Source organism: Sinocyclocheilus anshuiensis, unplaced genomic scaffold (genome assembly GCF_001515605.1).
Source record: "Sinocyclocheilus anshuiensis isolate Anshui unplaced genomic scaffold, SAMN03320099.WGS_v1.1 scaffold481, whole genome shotgun sequence".
Lineage (NCBI taxonomy): Eukaryota > Metazoa > Chordata > Actinopteri > Cypriniformes > Cyprinidae > Sinocyclocheilus > Sinocyclocheilus anshuiensis.
Window position 1 is genome coordinate 306584 of NW_015539907.1, and position 19820 is coordinate 326403.

Here is a 19820-nt window from a genome sequence, read left to right on the forward strand (position 1 = left end):
TTTGTTTTTTACACTTTTGGTTGGACACAAGAACGTTCTGTTTGTTTTCACACTGTTGCCTAGGCTGCCAGTGCCCCGCTCAAGGGCCAAAGAGGCGTTTGACAGCATGGGTGATATACGGCTCTAGAACTGATAGAAAAAAATGCCTGTTTGATTGGTCACTTTAATCTAAGTGTTTCTATGGGCTTACACAAAAACCATGGTTGCCGACATTTTGCCAAACATATTTGACCCAACGGGCCTCTTCGTTTGAGTTTTGCAGTTGCCTTCAAGGCGACTGACTTGACTGAAATTCGTGTGTGTGTGTGTGTGTGGCCTTGTGTTTTACTTTCAAAGATAAGATTTGAAATTCAAAAGTCTGGCTATGTATGTCTAGCATCTGATAATAAACTGAAAGTTTCAGTTTAGTATCAGATTATAGTCTCACAGAGCCAGACTTTTCACTTTTTAATTATGACTGGTCTATATTTGCATCTTATTTTACTTATAATCATTCTAATATGCTGATTTGGTACTAAAGAAATGTGTAATATTAATATTTTTGTAGAAACAGTAATACATTTTTTGAGGATTATTTGATGAATAGAAATTTCAAAAGAACAGCATTAATTTGAAATAGATTTTTTTTTGGTAATATATAAATGTATTTACTGTCATTTGATGCATTGCTCAAAAAAGAAAAAATCCTATAGACCTCAAATTTTTGAATGATAATGTATGTGGTACAGTATTTTTAATACAGTAAACTGTCCTTATATTTTCAGCTTCTCCATATTAAGAGTAATAAGTACCTGACAGTGAATAAGCGTCTTCCGGCCCTGCTGGAGAAGAACGCCATGCGCGTGTCTCTGGACCCTTCAGGAAACGAGGGCTCCTGGTTCTACATCCAGCCTTTTTGGAAGCTACGCAGCGAAGGAGACAATGTAGGCTTCACTCCACTAACACAACAAATCTTCAGAAACAATCGCTGTGTTTAGGTTCTGACTTTTATCATGTTTTTCTTTTTTTAAACATGCAGTGAAGAAATTACTGCATTATCATTTTAAAAAGCTAATCACCTCTCATCATTATATTAACATTTTGTTGTGTTAACTGGTCTCTCCTCTTGTTTTCATCTCAGCAACTGAATCGTGAAGGTATATAATATATTTGGCGCATGCAGTGTGTGTATACACGGAGAAGTATGCAGCATGCTAACATGCATGTGACATGCAACCCTAACTGCCTGTTACAGTCTTGATTTTTTTCTTTCAAGCCTGAACTATTAAAATATATCCAAATACAATCAGTTCTAGTATGCAAATAGTTTCCAGATCAGAATAGAATTATTAAATAGCATCCAAACAGGTTCAGATTCACTGTTGACATCAGTGGCTTGAGTTCTGAGTGAGATTGGTTGTGTGTGATGTTATATTATGTATAGAGAAAGAGAATGATAAACACTTCACTCACATGTTATTCACAAACTGTGCATTTACACTAGCTCTTTAAGCATGCAATGGATCTTATATCTGTGTGTATAAACAACTATATAAGTTGTCAGTCATTTTTCATTAGTATCTGCAATTTACGACCCAATGAAATAGCTTGACAAGTGCAGTTTTCTTTCCCATGTGACAATATACTTTTCTTTCTTAATACCCCATGGCCTTTATTTTGTTGGTAACATTAGTATGTGAATACAGTAATAAAGTATGTATAAATCAAACAATAGTTAATTCATAGTTTATAAATTGTAGTCTCTACATTGTTAATACATTAATAGCTGATGTACAAATAGTTTGTTCTTCATTCATTGTCACTGTAATTTACACATTTTCATTGTTCAGTTAACTCAATTAAGTTCTTTTTTTAATCCTTCATATCCTAAACTTAACACTAGCTAAGATCTTTTAAAAACATTATTTCAGTATTTTATGCATTTTTAAAAAAAGTGTGGTTCTACCATATGTGCATTTACTTACATTTGCATACACATCATGAAAACATGCAATATTGACATATTGACAGCATCTAAAATGTAAATCATTTACGTATGAACAACTTCATTGACCTACAAATGATTATTTAATCAATTATTATAAAATTAACGGAATTAAATGATTGGTTCTATTGAATTTGTGATCAATGGCATTGTTTTTATTCGCTTTTAACACAGTTGACTCCTTTACTTAATAAGTTAGCATAAGAAAGGCATGCTTACAGACTTCATGGGGTCAAGTATAAATGTGTCTAAAACACCAGTTTCTAAACTCTGCATGTCACAGGATGTGATGTCATTTGGTTTCTTTTACTGTTGAAATGGAGAAACAACAGAAACCTCTGTGGTTGAATGCAGTGTTATATATGTGAATGTGTTTGTAGGTGGTGGTTGGAGATAAAGTGGTTCTAATGCCTGTAAACGCAGGGCAGCCTCTCCACGCCAGCAACATCGAACTCCTGGATAACCGTGGCTGCAAAGAGGTCAGACACCAACTGTGTTCTCCGCAGCACTGTTAATGAGATCACATGATGAGTCACAGCTTCTGATGCATTGTATTAATTACCCGGGTTCCCATGGTGGTGGAAAACCTGGAAATGTGAGGGAAATTTTTGGATTCCAGGCTTAGAAAATTAATCTAATGTTATAAATCTTGAACAAGTCATGGAAATTTCTATAGGGATTTTCAAGTTTTGCTTCGTTTTGAAATATATCAGTCTAGATAATACATTCATGAAGACTAAAAAATGCTTTAAACTAGTGCTGTCAAACGATTAATCACTATTAATCGCATCCAAAATAAAAGTTTTTGTTTACATAATATATGTGTGTGCACTGTGTATATTTATTATGTATATATAAATACACACACATGCATGTATATTTTTAAGAAAAATATGTTATGTTTCTATATTAAATATATTTATATATGATATAATTTATATGAATATAAATATATACATGTAAATATTTTCAAAATATATGCTTATGTGTGTGTCTTTATATATACATAATAAATATACACAGTGCACACACATATATTATGTAAACAAAAACTTTTATTTTGGATGCGATTAATCGTTTGACAGCACTACTTAAAAAAAAAAAAAACACCTGAATGTACTTTTAGAATATTTGCAATAACCTTAAAATGTTTTAAAAATTCAAAATATATTGTATGAAAAGTAAAAGAAATGTTTGATTTGTGATATAATTGTTTTTTGAGTTAATAAAAAAACAGTTTTGAGAAATAAGTAGAAATGCTATGAAAAAGTAATGGAAATAAAGATGTGTGTTTTGTATTTCCGGTCTGTCAGGTTAACGCTTTGAACTGCAACACCAGTTGGAAGGTCACTCTTTTCATGAAATTCAGTGAATACAGAGATGACGTATTAAAAGGGGTGAGTCTTATGTTGTGGTTTATTAGATATGTGGGGAGTGATGTATTGATTTAGGTTTGTTTCGTATTGAATGTGGTTTATAATATCTCTCTAATCATTTGTCTCTCTCTTTGATTCACTCAGGGGGATGTGGTGAGGTTGTTTCATGCCGAGCAAGAAAAGTTTCTTACTTGTGATGAGTACAAAAAGCAACAGTATGTCTTCTTAAGAACCACTCTCCGCCAATCAGCAACCTCCGCCACCAGTTCAAAAGCACTATGGGAAGTGGAGGTACGTATGTTTTTCTTGTTCACAAACTTAAAGTTATCTATATGTATGTAGTGAAGTAAAATGTATCATAACATTTTATGGTTTATAAATGGGATACACACTGCTGTTCAAAAGTTTGGGGTCAATGACACTTTTTATAATGTTTTTGAAAAATTATAAAAGAGTTATTCCTTTGATGACAAAGCTGAATATTCAGCAGCCATTACTCCAGTTTTCATTTCTTATTATTATCAATGTTGAAAACATTTGTGCAGCATAATATTTTTGTGAAAACTTAATTTTGTAGGATTCCGTAATAAATGAAAAGTTCAAAAGAACAGCCTTTATCTGAAATAAAAATCTTATGTAATATTATACATTTATTTACTGTCATTTTAATCAGTTTAACTTGTCCTGGCTAAGTACAAATAATAATTTCTTTAAAAAAAAAAACTTTATCATACCCGGAACTTTTGAACGGTAGTATATGTTCTTACTCAGATGTTAGAACAATATCATGCTGTACAGAATTAATCTGGAGTCTCTCATCCTGTCCCGTGTGCTTCAGGTTGTCCACTATGACCCCTGCAGAGGAGGAGCTGGCCAGTGGAACAGCCTGTTTCGCTTCAAACACCTCGCCACAGGACACTACCTTGCGGCGGAGGTGTGCATTCCATGTCTACATTGTTTAGTCCTTCCCAGAAACTCATCTGATTTTTCCCTTCTGCCTGTTTTACATAATTCAGTCATGGTTAAAGAGCTGTTTACTATATGGTTTGACATGTTGTGGTTTGTGTGAATTCCTGTGGTTTACATCTATTTGCATGCTGCACGCATGAAGCTTTTCCTAGAGCAGTAAACTCACTGGTGCGCCACTTGGGTGATTTAGCTGCATTTACTCTACTGACCCTGAAATCAATAACACATTATCTGAATGCTGACATCAGAAGAATGTCACAATGTATTAGCAGTTCTCTCTGAGATCTCTATTGTTTCTTGTAGACAGCAAGGAGTTTAAGGAGATCTTAATATCAACTCATATATTTCTCATCAAACACTCCCAACACCAAATTATCTGAACTTTAATATTCCAAAATAATTTTATGGACACTCTTCCCATTTCCAGGGTTCTCAGAAGTGGAAGTCGTCACAACAAATATAATTTTTACGTTCCCATTTGCCCCAATAGCAAATGAAAAAAATCCACGATAGCGTTTCTACGACTTCGCAAAAGAGGAAAAAAATGAACAGATTTATTATGTTGCACAGAAGAGAGAAAGAAGTCAGATTTGCCGTCACTTCCTCAGCTATTGTTTTAGAAACACTCAAGCAGCAGTGTTAACCCGTTTTCTGTAATTTAATGCTAAGGTAAGAAAACACAAAGTATAGGGTTATAAATGTACAGTAATTACATTTTTTTAAAAATAAAAATATGAAAAAGCATTGCTAAATTTGCGACGTTAATAACTGTGGAGATGTCATCACAGACTGTGAAAAGGGTCCAGAGCTCTGTACTTCTACTTGAATGTCAAGAGTAGTCTCAATTTTTTCAATTATTATTTCCGTTAAGGAATTTTGGAGAAACATCGGAGACAAAATGAATACTTAAACTTTTTAACAGTAGTGTTTACCACATTAAATTGATCGAAAGTGACAGTACTTTTACAATGTTACAAATAATTTGTAATCTTAAAATGCATCAAAGTTTTGACAAAAATATTAATAGCACAACTGCTTTATTAAAATCATTAATAATAAGAAATGTTTCTTGAACACCAATCTGCATTAAAATGATGTGAAGCTGAAATCTGGAGTAATGGCTGTCGAAAATTCTGCTTTACCTTTAAAGGAATAGATTTTGTTTTAAGGTATATTAAAATTAAAAATGGTAATTTTTTTATTTATAATAATATTTTACAATATTGCTGTTTTTACTGTATTCCTGATCAAATAAATGCCCTTTTTAAAAAAAAAAAAATGCTTTTTTCCCAAAACATAAAAAAACCCTTACCAATCCCAAATTTTAGAATGGTAGAGTACACGTAACTTTTATAGTCAAGTCTTCTAAACTATAAAAGATCAACCTCTGAAAATGTTCGTTTGGAGAGGTTTATCGTTATTTTTTACACTTTTAAAAGTGCAGAAGATGGGCTGCAGGTGGCAGCCTTCTCAATGTTATTGTCACAGTGGTGTAGAATCCGTCACAGCCATCCACTGTGCACAAGTCAGACAGAGGGGTTATTGTCCAAGATAAAAATGATGAAACAACCCCCCTTTGTAACTGTGTGTATTCCATAAGGCCTTCATGAACACTTCTGCTTCTGTTTCAGGTGAATCCTGATTTCAAAGATCGTACCGACAGTATCAGCACCAAAAACGAGGTAAGTCAGACCTCACTTGGATGCCAACCTATGTGAGTCATAACTAGGCTTGCAGAATTCCACAGAAATATCTGCAGAGTTCCACAGAAGATCCTTTTCCCATTCTTCAGAATACACACATATTTTTTTAAGTTTGCAGACTCTATCTTTGAAGTATTAATCACATTTGCTGATTGTGTTGAACTGTATTTGAAATTTTGTGTCTGACTTTCTCTGCTGAAGTAAACAGAACCCGTTCTGTCTCGTCTACACAGCATTGCGGCTCAGCCCAACTCTCCTGCACAACTTCTCTATTACGTAATCCGCTTCTCTCCCCTCCTTCACGCTGCAACAGACAGACTCGCACAACTCCCGTCCTCCTACTCTCCGGAATTTTTTTTCTCTTCCGCCTGTATCTCTCACTGCACCTTTCCGCTGTATTAGCATTCTACTTCAGCAGCCTTGCAGACAAACACACTCGCACACGTGCGCGCACACTCGCAGAGGGGGCTCCTTACATAATGTCTGAATCTGGGGGTGCCCCGTGAGAGTGTGGCAGACGTGCTGTCTGCTTCAGTGGAGGAGTGAGTCAGAGGAGCTGCAGAGAGTCAGAGCAGAGGAGAATTTATAATGCTGCTCTCCAAATAGCCCTCCATCAAAAAGCTCTGGTGAAAACAGTCTGTGCTACAGATGCAGTCCTGCATAATATCCTCACTGTAGATGACCTCTGGGTTTTTCTCAGAATTTTTTTGCAAGATCTATTTGAGCTGTGGCCGTTGTAGGAATTGCAGGTTCAATACTGTTGATTAACAGTTGTCAGTTATTTAAAAATGAGCAAAGATGTGTTTACAGTAGCACACTAACATTGGAACTGAATAAATGTTAAAACGCACTCTTTTATGGAAGTAGAGCCACAAGACATAAACATTGCAAGTTTCAGCATGAGATTAGTCGAATGACTTGCAATCGTGTCTTGTCATATGCAACCTTCGAACCCTGTTATGACCTTGTAATGCCAGCAAACAGCTTTAACAAAAATAAGCGTTGCATATTTCTTCTTTTAAATGCTTTGCCCCATAGACTTCCATAGGAAGTGCATTACTATAAATAGGTTATTTTATTTTATTTTTTATATTTAATTAGATTTTATTATTCAGCAGGACAGTTTTTGTTGTTTTACTGTTATTGAGATACTATTGTAGTTTTTATTCATTGTTTAAATTAGTTTTTATGTTTTCCATTTTCATTTTAATTAATTCCATTTAGGCCATTTAATGTTTTGTTTGGCGTTTCTGCATTTTTTTGTTTTTTAATGTTTATATTGTTTAATTAATTTTTATTTCAGTTTCAGTTATTTTAGTACATCAATGAAAATGAGAAATGTTTCCTTAGCAACTGGCTTAAATATAATACATTTATTATTTTTCATATTTTAGTAGCATTAATGTTGATTTTATTTCAAATAAAAAACAATATTTTTTAAGGTTTTAATCCTAATTTTAGTTAACAATAATAACCCTGGTTTGAGGTACTTTCACCATGAATATTTTTCATGTAAAAAAAGAAATCTCTGTAGAATAGAAAAATGCAGGAAAAAATTAATACAGTATATGAGAATATACTGTATATGAGAATACAGTATAAGAATAAAAATTACATACAGTAACCCATAATCACAAGTAAGTATATTTAAAACCAGTAATAATGGTACAGTACATGCAGACTCAGTGTTACTTGCATTGTCATATGTGGGTTTTTATACACCAATGTGACCTTCCCCTGTCTCCTTGTGCAAACCTCAGACCAACACAGACAATTTGTACTCTAAAAAGAAGTGGCAGGCTGACAAGATCCCCTACACCCTTGTTGCAGTGCCCCATGGCAATGACATTGCCTCTCTTTTTGAACTGGATGCCACCACCTTACAGCGGGCAGACTGCCTAGTTCCCAGGTTTGTTCCTGTACACTAAAATGACTTTTAATCATGAAAACTATGAGATTAGAATGAAAAACACTTAAATTTAGATGTGCATTTATTTGTTTAACAAACCCTTTTATCGGAAATGAGGAACGGGACAAGCAATCTACCCTAAAGAGACAAGCTCTAAATAAGCTTCAAAATTGGCTAGAAGTGCAAGCTAAGAGATGTAGGTGTGAAAAAGCAGCAGTAAGGGTTTGAAAGGGAGTAATGATTGTAGAACAAGTGCTCCCAATGCATTCAAGTGCTCACGAAGCCTTTTTAGAGCAACCATTTAGATTTTAAAATATACTTATGAAACCATTTATCCAGATTAGTTTTTATTCAAGTCCCCATTAAGTGCTGTCGATATGCCAAATGTACTGTTGGGTATTTCCTGTAGCCGAAAAATTAGTATGATGCTAACAACTACAAGGTCATGGGTTCGATTCCTTGGAAATATGTCCTTTTTTAGGAATTCCTATGTGAGACTCAGGAACTTGTGCACAAACACTTGGGTGACCAGTACTAACATTCCCATTGATGTTGAGGAGGAACGACCCGTTATGCTCAAGGTTGTTTATTTCCTTTATTTTTATTTGAAGAAAAATTTGTCTAGTCAATGAAAGCTTGTGTAATTTCTCTGTTTATTTGAACAGATCGGCACCTGCCGCATGAAGGAGGACAAGGAGGCGTTCTCCATTAATTCTGTCCCCCTGTCAGAAGTCAGGGATTTGGATTTTGCCAATGATGCCAACAAGGTCTTGGAGATGTTTGTGCGTATTTTGGGGATCAGCAATTTCGCAGTAGCAAATGAACGCAGGTATACGTCACACTTACTGAAGGCCTTTGAATTTGTTAAGGTGTGGTCACAATGGGGTCACAAACCTTTTTTTTTGCACACTAGCATTGTCCATTGTCAATAGCATAGAAATGTATGAAGCACAGCTCACACAGAATCACTTTCAAGCCAAGGAAGTAAAATGAGATCACTGTTATGCATTTATATTTTTACGTGTTACGTTATGCATTTATATTTTTACGTTTAGGTTTACTATTAAGCTTTTGGAGGATTTGATCTTCTTTGTGTGCGATGTGCCGAACAACGGACAGGACGTGCTGTCTGTGGTCATCTCAAACCCCAACAGAGAGAGGCAGAAACTCATGAGAGAGCAGAACATCCTGGCACAGGTTTGCTCGAACAGTAATCTCAAGTTGATTCTTAAAGAATCGTAGATTGCATGGCAAATTTCCGACTGTAATTTTTATGTTTGCAGATCTTTGGAATTCTTAAAGCCCCATTTTCTGAGGTTAAAGACTCGTCCATGCCGAAGCTGGAAGATATGGGGGAGCAGCGCAATGCTTTATTTAAGTACATGCTACAACTGTGTTACAGAATTCTGCGCCATTCCCAACAAGATTACCGCAAGAATCAGGCAAGGAACATCTCCAGTTATCAGTTTGAATTATTAGGATTGTCCAGTAGACTAATATACGTGTCTTCTTTCTCACAGGAGTACATAGCCAAGAATTTTTCCATCATGCAGGCTCAAATCGGCTATGAGATCCTGGCCGAAGATACAATCACTGCTCTCCTGCACAACAACCGCAAACTGTTAGAGAAACACATCACTGCACGTGAGATTGAGACCTTTGTCAAACTTCTGCGCAGGAACCGAGAGCCCAGGTCTGACCCAGAGATTTAGACATCCATTCAAATGTTTGGCACTAACCAGTACCGGCAGAAAATGCTAAATGAACTGATGAAATCTTTAAGGAAAACGAATGGATTCTCTGTAATTTGGGACCAATGTATTGGGATCAAATAAGAGATCTTTAAAGGGGTCATATGATGTTGCTAAAAAGAACATTATGTGGTGTATTTGGTGTAATGAAATGTGTTTATGCGGTTTAAGGTTCAAAAAACACATTATTTTCCACATACTGTACATTATTGTTTCTCCTCCATGCCCAGCCTTTCTGAAATGCGTCGATTTTTACAAAGCTCATCGGTCTGAAAAGCAAGGTGTGCTGTGATTGGCCAGCTATCCAGTGCGTTATGATTGGCCGAATACTTCAAGCGTGTGACGGAAATGTTACGCCCCTACCATATTGTGATGATGCCCTGTCAGGCCGGGGCGATGATTCAAAAACATGAAAACCCATTATAAACAAGGCATTCGTTGCATCCAGTGGGGACATAATTATGGATTATAATGACTTATACTGTCTTTTTAGTTGCGTTGCATCGCGCCACGTAAACATAAAACCATGTCTGCATTTGTGATCGGAGAAATGACAAACAACAAGCCCTACTCTACACTGCCCAAAAAACTCGCTTTAAATATAAAAAATATAAAATATAAAAACTCTTTAAATATAAAAAAAGTGTTGTAAATACAATTTAACCACTGATTTCTAGTCGTGTCCATTTTTGGAAAGCCAATCAAAGTAGTTTAGCTTTCACAACGAAACACAGCGTCACACACGGCGGCCTAGAGTGAGCAGAGGCCGGGGGCTAGAGTGAGGAACGGCCAGAGGGCTACAGTGAGCAGAGGCGGCGGGCTTGAGAACGGGCGCGGCCGGCGGATTCGACGAAGGCAGCTTGCGGCAACCACATGTGACGACCCCGGGCTGGACTCCGCTTCGTCCATGGTGAAAGCTGATCCGGCGATCCACAGCGCAAAGTTGTTGTATTTCCTCAGCAACCAGCACGGATCAGCTCCAGGCATGACGAAGCAGATATTGTCCTCTTTTGGAAGGCCAAACAAAGTAGTTTCGCTTTCACAACGAAACACACAGCGCCTTCACGACATGGCGGCCGCAACAATACTACAGCGAGAATAAAAGTTACGCCTTCTTTCTTTGTGTGAACATTTGGGCGGCGTTATGCAAATCTTCCCAGATAGTGACGTAGGTATGTGGGGGCGTGTTAGAACGAGCCGTTTTAGGTAGGTGTGGCTGACTCTTAACTTTTATAAAGAATATCTCTTTGGATTTGAGACTTTAGTCTTTGCAACTTTACAGATCTTCTTTATGCACCAATAGCTTGTAACACTCCAAAGAGAAAGGAAAAATTGAAATCGCATCATATGACCCCTTTAAGACACGTGCTGTAATATTCTGCTGGATAAACAAAAATGTATTATATTTTTTTCCAAGTAGGATTTTATTTTTATAAGATTCTTATTTGTCCCATTAGTATCATTTAGATTCCAAATTAGTTATATTATGAAATATTAAAATTTTTGATTTTATGCTTTAAAATATAATTCATTCCTGTGATGGCAGAGCAGCTGTTACTTCAGACTTCAGTATTACATAATCCATCAGAAATAATTCAAATATGCTGATTTAATGCCCTATAAACATTTTTTAAATATTATCAGTGTTAAAACAGTTGTGCTGCTTGATATATTTTTTTTTTGGAAACGGTGATATATTTTTCTTAAGATTCTGTGATGAATAGAAAACTAAAAGAATTATATATTTTATATATAAATATATTTATGTATATTTTATTGTGCATTTTTCCCCAGGTTTCTGGATTATTTGTCTGACCTGTGCGTCTCCAACAAAACAGCCATTCCTGTCACTCAGGAACTGATTTGCAAATTCATGCTGAACCCCACCAACGCAGACATCCTCATCCAGACCAAGTGAGATCCTGGGATTAGCTATATAACAATGACTCAGAATTATGGGAAGAAACTCTAATAACTCTAATAGTGTCTAATAGGTCGTTTTGTATTATATTAAGATATATGACTGGGTTTATGTTTCCGTAGACTGATCCCACACACAGAGACCTCTCTAGAGTCATCTTTAATCCAGGAGGATGGTGATGATGAAGAGGTATGGCTATACTGGATTGATAACCACAAAGAGCCTCATGGGAAGTCCATCCGCCACCTGGCTCAGGATGCCAAGGATGGACAAAAATTATACGTTGACATCATCACCTACTACAGGTTAGAGTTCAATCACATCTTTGAAAGATAGTGTATTTTAATTTATTTTGTTTATTTATTGTTTTATCTTCTAAGCAGGATCTTTTATTATTTTTTTAATTGGAGTACATATGAATGTCTGTCCATTCTCAGGTGTCAGCTCAATCTTTTTGCTAAAATGTGCCTGGATCGGCAGTATCTGGCCATCAATCAGATTTCCAATCAGCTGCCAGTAGATCTAATCCTCCGCTGCATGTTTGATGACTGCCTGCCTTACAACCTGCGTGCCTCATTTTGTCGTCTAATGCTGCACATGCATGTGGACCGCGACCCGCAGGAGGCCGTGGTTCCTGTTCGCTATGCGCGCCTCTGGACTGAGATACCCTCCAAGATCTCTGTCAATGAGTAAGATGGAAACTATCTTTGCCTCTGGTGCTTCTACCATTATGTGGCTTTATTTATAAGACTGCTTTGTGTTGTTCAGCTTATCTGACTGTAAAATTGGTGAACAGGTATGACTATGAGTTCAGAGACACATCCAGAGAGGACATGAAGAGAAAGTTTGCCCCTACTATGCATTTTGTGGATGAATATCTCAAAGATGTGGTCAGTCAGCCTGATCCCTTTGGAGACAGAGAGAAGAATGAATTGACCCTTGAGGTGAGATGATGTTTGGTTCCGTCAATGGTTCTCACATGTGCAATTTTCCATCAGTGTGGACAGAACACCATAAATACTCTGAAATACTCTGACATTGTTTCCTGCGCTACTATTCAGCCAACACCAAATCCACAGTGCGAAACATACAGCCTGACCTGGGGTGCGTTTCCCAAAAGCATCGTTAGCTAACTATGGTGGTAAGTTCCATTGAACTCTATTGGTAACGACGGAACTTGCAACCATAGTTGCTTTTGGGAAACGCACCCCAGGGTAGTCAATTCCAGAACAAATTACTCTTATAAGCTTTTTTTCTTAGTGGTTTAGATTTATTCATATAGCAAGATCAGTGTAGTCAGTGAATCACTCTGAAGAGTTGATTCTTTAAAGTGAATCAAAACCATACAAGCACGAACAGTGTAGTCCAAATCTCGGACTGATGACTTTTATAGGCTTTTTTTTAATGATGCAGATTTGTTCATATAGCATGACTAGTCTAGTCAGTGCTGGTCACTCACTGTAGTTGTGAGTTGGTTCTTTTTAGTAAATTGCAATCACTGCATGGCCAGTGGAGTCTAATTCTCAAATGACTGATGTTAAAGAGCTGTTTTTTTAGTAAATCAAATTGATCCTTACAGCGCAAACGGTGTAGTCCAGTTCCTGAGCTAATGTCTCTAATAAGCTGCATTTTTAGTGAATCAAATCCATTAATACTGTGTGACTACTAGTGTAGTCATTGATTCCTGAACAAATGATTCTAAGGAATAGGCTCCATTTAGTGAATCAAAAACACAGCACAACCAGTGTAGTCTGACTACCAAATGAATTTGATAATTAAAATCTATGAATATCTATGCAGCACAAATGGTCCAACTGATTCCCAAACAAATTAGTTGGTTCTTTGTAGAGAATCAGAGTCATACAGTGCAAACAGTGTAGTTAAATTCTCCATCCTATGATTCTTAGAGTATAAGCTGTTTTTTAGTGAATCGAATCCATCCATACAACATGACTGCTGTACTTCTGTTGAATCCTGAACGAATGGTTCTGTTTAGTAAATCAAAAACATACAGAACAACCAGTGTAGTCGGATTACCAAATGAATGACCCTTATGAACTGTTTTTTTATTAAATCAAATCTGTTCATAGAGTGCAAACAGTGTAGTCCAACCAATTACTGAGTGAATGACTCTATAAAGATTTGGTTCTATTTAGTGGATCAAAAACACAGCACAACAAGTGTGGTCTGGTTCCCACACCATAAAATTTATTGTATTGAATCAAATTCATCCATACAGCCTGACTGGTATAGTTCAATCGACTTTATTAGTGAATAAAAAATACAGCACTTCCAGTGTAGTTGGATTCCAAAAGGGTGTACTGTACTTTATTAGGCATTATTTTTAAGTTAAACTGATTCCCGAACAATTGAATTGGTTCTTTGTAGTGCACCAAAAACATAAAGCGCAAAGAGTGTAGTCCTTATGAGCCAGTTCTTTTTAGTGAATCAGTCACATGGAGCTTATGTTGTACTTCATGCTCGTGTGTCTGTGTGTTTTGTATTTGTGTGCCAGGTTTGATGTTTTTCTTGAGTGTATTATGAGACGTGTCCAGAGGACAGAGCAGAGCAGATTGGCTGCATTAGCTCTACCAGAAAACTAATGATTCAGTCTCTAACACTTTGAATTTTAAAGGATTTTCTTCTGTCTGTCGCTCTAACAGGTGGTGCACCTGGCACGTAACCTGGTCTACTTTGGCTTCTACAGTTTTAATGAGCTGCTGTGCCTCACACGCACCCTGCTGGCCATCCTGGACATTGTCCAACCCACTTCCACATTTATGTTCAAACTCAACAAGGGCCCTGAGGGAGGTGAGACCCCATTTTAAAGCTGTCTTCAGTGTTTGTTTTGCAAGATAATAGCTGCTTGTCCTTGAGGCGGTGTAACACTTCAGGCTGTGTTTGTGTAGGTAATAATGTCATGCGTACCATCCACGGTGTGGGTGAGATGGTGACTCAGATGGTTCTGAGCAGAGGCTTGATGATGCCCCACTGTCTCCCTGATGCTCAGCCAATCCACGGAAAGCAAATCTGTCTCCCTGACAACGAGAACGTCATGGTGATGGACACCAAGCTCAGGATTATTGAGATTCTGCAGGTGATGCCCTTGTAGACTGTTGCATGTCAATGAACTAAATTTATCAGTTATACAACACAAACTCAAGTTTATGTCGAAGAAAGTTTTGGAGGTTCTGTTAAATGTTGGCATCCTTTTTCATTTCATCTTTTTTATTTATAGTTCATTCTGAATGTACGTCTCGATTACCGCATCACCTATCTGCTGTCTATCTATAAAAAAGAGTTTGGCGACCAGACTTTGGACACTTCTGCTTCAGTGGCAGAAGTTCCTGTCATGGCTGGTGAGAGTTTCATGACATACACATATAAATTCATTTACAACCACACCATGCAGTTGATTAGTTTATTTTTGGTTTCAAGGGTATGTGTGTGTGTATGTTTTAATATTATGGTACTGTGGTATGTTCCAGAGCCAAACATTGAGGAGATTGCGGAGAAAGCAGAGAATATGTTTTCAGGGAGGTGAGGGAATGATTTCTTGCAATGTGTTTGTTTTTTTTCTGTTTGGTGTATAAAATACGATTGAATTGTGATACCTGAATCACTATCAGCACAGATACTGCCTTTTTTTTTAAAAGGATTGAAAATGACTGTCGATACAGTAATACTGTGAAATATTGTTCAAATTTCGAATAATTGTTTTAATATATTTTAATATGGGATTTATTCATATGATAGCAAAGCTGAATTTTCAGCAGTCATTACATAGATTCTTCAGAAATCATTCTGTTCCTTCAAAAATTCAGTATGTTGACTTTGTGATCAATAAACGTCTTCTTATTATCAATGTTAAAAACAGTTGTGCTGCATAATATTTTTTGTGGAAATTGCCTTTTTCAGGATTTGATTAATAGAATGTTCAAAAGAACAGCATTTATTTGAAATTGTATTGTAACAATTTGTTACAAGTTGTTTCACCTTTGATCAATTTAATGCATTCTTGCTTAATAAAAGTTTTTTTTTTTCTTTTAAGCAAACCAAAAATATTACTGACCTTTAAATTTTGATCGGTAGTGTAAATAAACTTTTTTCCCCCCTTTTTAAAAATTGATTTTAAGAGGCATTTTTACCTTTATGTGGATTTTTTTTTTCTGACAATAAAAAGAAGCAATGTGCTGTGTGATTGAATGAATTAAAAACAACAATATGAACAAACATGCCCAAGATATAACATGATAAACTCTCTACTAGATTACATTTCTGTAATTTTGCCTTTTTTTTTGCTGCTGTGTCTTTAGGACTTCTATGTAAACACTTGATTTTTGGATTGGCTTCATTACTGATTCAGATCTTGTGTTGTTGTGTTCACAGTGCTAAGGAGAGGAACTCGGTGGACCTCGATGATGAAGGCGGTCAGACGTTTCTGCGGGTGCTTATTCACCTCATCATGCAGGACTACCCTCCGCTGGTTTCCGGCTCTCTTCAGCTCATCTTCAAACACTTCAGCCAGAGAGCCGAACTTTTGCAGGCCTTCAAACAGGTCTTACTCTCACTCATACTTCTTATCAGTTCTTCTTATCTTTTTATCAGTGTATGGAGACTAGCACAGGTTTTAAATATTCTGTTTTAATGGAAGAACCACATGTTTTAATTGTGCTAATGGCCAGTTAACGGTGGTGTTTGTTTTGCAGGTCCAGTTGCTGGTTTCTGAGGAGGATGTGGAGAATTATAAGAAGATTAAGGCAAGTCTGGACCAGCTGCGGCTGACAGTGGAGAAGTCTGAGCTCTGGGTTGAGAAGAGTGGAGGTTACAGCAGTGAAGACATTGCTGAGAATCAAAACAAAGAGCAGAATTTGGAGGTGTGCACCTACTGGAGAAACACTGCAAGCATATTGCTAAATTGTAGTGCAGCAGATTTGCTTCCTCTCTGCAGTGCATTGCGAATACAGCAAAGAGAATACATTTGCCATCTTATTTTGTAAGACTTTGATACAGCAGTTAATGTTTGATGTGGATTAATTTTGTGACCCTCATAAGATTAGTTCACTAATAATTTTGTCCTAATAATTAGAGATTGACCAACATTATATTTCATAAATGATGATAAACTCATAATACTGATATTAGTAATAAAATAATCATAATGCACATTGTTTTACCCTGGTAGTTTAGTTGTCATTTTTAATAATTTTTTGCTATTGTGTCAAAAAGCAAAAATTTCATTAATTGAAATGAAGCTGAAAATAAAATATAAATACTGTATATAAACAACTTTTAAAAAAACTTAAACTTATATTAATTCAATTAGTTGCAAAGGCAAAACTTTTAATATTCATTCAAGTTTAATTACTAAACTACTAAAAAATAAAACTAAAACACTAACTATGACAAAAGCACATAATAAATAAAAAAAAATACAATTATGAATGCTTAAATCAAATTTAAATTGAAAAACAAAAATGTAAAAATAAAAGCTAATTCAAAAAATGATATATAATATAATAGTAATATATAAATAATTCTAAAATAAAAGAGTTAAATGGATATCTTCTATGAGACACTAAATTTCTTGATTTACACCTTGATTCACACCTTCATTTCTGGTTTATAGGAAGCAGGTATCTTGAGCCCAGTGCAGGATGGGAGCAGTAAACCTCAAATAGATAGCAACAAAGCCAACAACTACAAAATTGTCAAAGAGGTGGGAACTTTTTCATACAGTGTTCCTCAGCTTCAGTGATGAAAAATTTTCGAGACCGAAGAACTCAAAAATACTTTAAAACTTCAAACTTGTGATTTTGTTTCTGATGTAGATCCTGCTGAGTCTCAGTAAACTCTGCTCTCCTGGTAAGAAGATTCGTGTGCAGCAGCAGAGGTTGTTGAAGAACATGGGAGCTCACACTGTGGTGCTAGACCTCCTCCAGATCCCATATGAGAAGGTGAGTGGACGTTCCTTCAGTGCTTAAATGATCAGTTCAGTATTTTATAGATTCCACAACCAGGCATTAGCGAATTTTGTTCATTAATTCAGAAGTGGTTTAACCATAATATATCGTAACATTATCATATGCTACTGTAAAATAAATCTAGACCTGGAGATTGTCATATTGAGATCCTTATGCTGCCAAAACTCTTGCTGCTCCGTCTTCAGGGGGACGAAAAGATGGACGAGATCATGTCTCTAGCCCACACTTTCCTTCAGTACTTCTGCAGAGATAATCCTCAGAACCAGGCGCTGCTGCACAAACACCTCAACCTCTTCCTCACCCCTGGGGTGCGTGTCACCACTGAGTTGATTTCAGCTGAGGACACTGTTAATGATCATTACACGTCCTTTCTGTTAATAGATTATTTGGTGTTAAAAGGGTATTCTGATGAATATTTCATTTGATTCTCTCTTTGCTTCTCTCAGCTTCTGGAGGCAAAATCCATGTGCTACATCTTCAGGAACAACTACCACCTGTGCAATGAGATCAGCGACCGCGTGGTGCATCACTTCGTGCACTGCATTGAGACCCACGGCCGTCACGTGCAGTACCTGTGCTTCCTCCAAACCATTGTGAAAGCCGATGGCAAATACGTGAAGGAATGTCAATGCAAAGTCATGAATGAGGTGAGAAGGACTTTGAATTTAATGTGTGATGGAGATGTACATGTGTATCATGTTTATAATACTCAGAATATTAAAATAATATTTGTGCACATATTTTAAAGTAATTATAATTAATAATATATTTTGAAAATAATTATATTTTTATATCCATTGTTTTATTTTTGTATAATTTTATACTTATCAGTAATTTTGAAAATATTTTAATACTCATTTTTGTATCACTCTCCACTAATTGTCAATATAGACTTCCCTTCACATAAAAGTGAATTTATGTGTTTGTAGAGCTAAATCAGACATTGTGTTTGTTTTGGGCCGTAGCTGGTGAATGGAGGAGAAGATGTGTTGGTTTTCTACAATGACCGTGCCTCTTTCCCGGTGCTGCAAAATATGATGTTGTCTCCGCTGGAGGAGAATGATGCTCTAGCGTACCACATCACCCTAGTGGAGCTGCTGGCAGCATGCACCGAGGGCAAGAACGTTGATACAGAGCTCAAGTGCAACTCACTTCTGCCGCTTGATGACATTGTCAAAGTGGTCACGTACGACGGCTGCATTCCAGAGGTGATGGAACATTAACCCTACCTGAATGTTCTCTTGAAAAGCTCACCATGGCATATTTGAAAAGTGCTAGAGCTGTTGATTATGTTGTAATGATGCTTTTATAAGTTATCTAATGACATTAGTCTAATAATGGAGAACAAAATGTTTGCTCATGCTATTACTGTGCATCACAAGGTAAAAGTTAAAACTCTCAAGAACATGCACAGTATTGATCCTTACAAAAAATAGATGTTGAAAAAAACAGATGGAAATACCACAGTGCTTTGATATACAGTGGACAAAATGCACTACTATTCAAAAGTTTGGGGTCAGAAATTTTTCAAAGAAATGAATGCTTTTGTTCAGTTAGGATGCGTTAAATTGGTCATAATTGACAGTAAAGACATTAAGAATATAACAAAAGATTTCTATCTCAAATTAATTCTGTTCTTTTGAATTTTCTTTTCTATTCATCAAAGAATCCTGAAAAAATGTATTACAGTTTACACAAAATATCAACCATTTTTAACATTGATAATAATAAGAAATATTTCTTGAGCACCAAATCAGCATATTAGAATGATTTCCGAATGTGACATTAAAGAAAAATTACATTTTAAAATATGTTAAAGTAGAAAACAGTTATTGGTGTTATTGTTATCATTTTTATCGTTTCACAATATTACTGTTTTTATTATATTTTTTATCCAAAAATGCAGCTTTGGTGAGAATAAGAGACCTCTTTTAAAAACATAAAAAATAATGTTCAGATGCCAAACTTTTGAATATTAGTGAATATATATTTTTGGCCACACATTTAAAACATTTGAATGTCAATGCATGAGATAAAATAACATACCAATACAATAATTTAAAAAAATTAGGTTTGAAATAAAATAAAAAAAATAATAATAATTGAAAATTTTAAATAAATATATATATTTTTTAAATATATTTAAAAACACATATAAGGTCCAAATACCTTTTTATGGCCACAGTATACCATGGTATGAAATGTTTACAAAAAAAAAAAAAA

General features: G+C 35.9%; 1 protein-coding gene across 1 annotated transcript in view; it reads left to right on the forward strand.

Moving 5' to 3' along the window:
* LOC107686324 (inositol 1,4,5-trisphosphate receptor type 2-like) overlaps positions 1-19820 on the forward strand; it is a 91296-nt gene that overhangs the window by 12266 nt on the left and 59210 nt on the right. Inside the window, exons 5-31 of the mRNA XM_016483291.1 lie at positions 765-923; positions 2365-2463; positions 3298-3381; positions 3505-3651; positions 4199-4294; positions 5961-6011; positions 7793-7941; positions 8423-8522; positions 8607-8770; positions 8997-9138; positions 9225-9383; positions 9462-9634; positions 11487-11606; positions 11736-11918; positions 12051-12302; positions 12410-12557; positions 14277-14424; positions 14523-14710; positions 14852-14972; positions 15102-15153; positions 16003-16171; positions 16323-16490; positions 17243-17332; positions 17445-17570; positions 17783-17905; positions 18044-18244; positions 18563-18805. Coding sequence (XP_016338777.1) covers positions 765-923; positions 2365-2463; positions 3298-3381; positions 3505-3651; positions 4199-4294; positions 5961-6011; positions 7793-7941; positions 8423-8522; positions 8607-8770; positions 8997-9138; positions 9225-9383; positions 9462-9634; positions 11487-11606; positions 11736-11918; positions 12051-12302; positions 12410-12557; positions 14277-14424; positions 14523-14710; positions 14852-14972; positions 15102-15153; positions 16003-16171; positions 16323-16490; positions 17243-17332; positions 17445-17570; positions 17783-17905; positions 18044-18244; positions 18563-18805 — 3855 coding nt within the window. The remainder of the gene's footprint in view (positions 1-764; positions 924-2364; positions 2464-3297; positions 3382-3504; positions 3652-4198; positions 4295-5960; positions 6012-7792; positions 7942-8422; positions 8523-8606; positions 8771-8996; positions 9139-9224; positions 9384-9461; positions 9635-11486; positions 11607-11735; positions 11919-12050; positions 12303-12409; positions 12558-14276; positions 14425-14522; positions 14711-14851; positions 14973-15101; positions 15154-16002; positions 16172-16322; positions 16491-17242; positions 17333-17444; positions 17571-17782; positions 17906-18043; positions 18245-18562; positions 18806-19820) is intronic.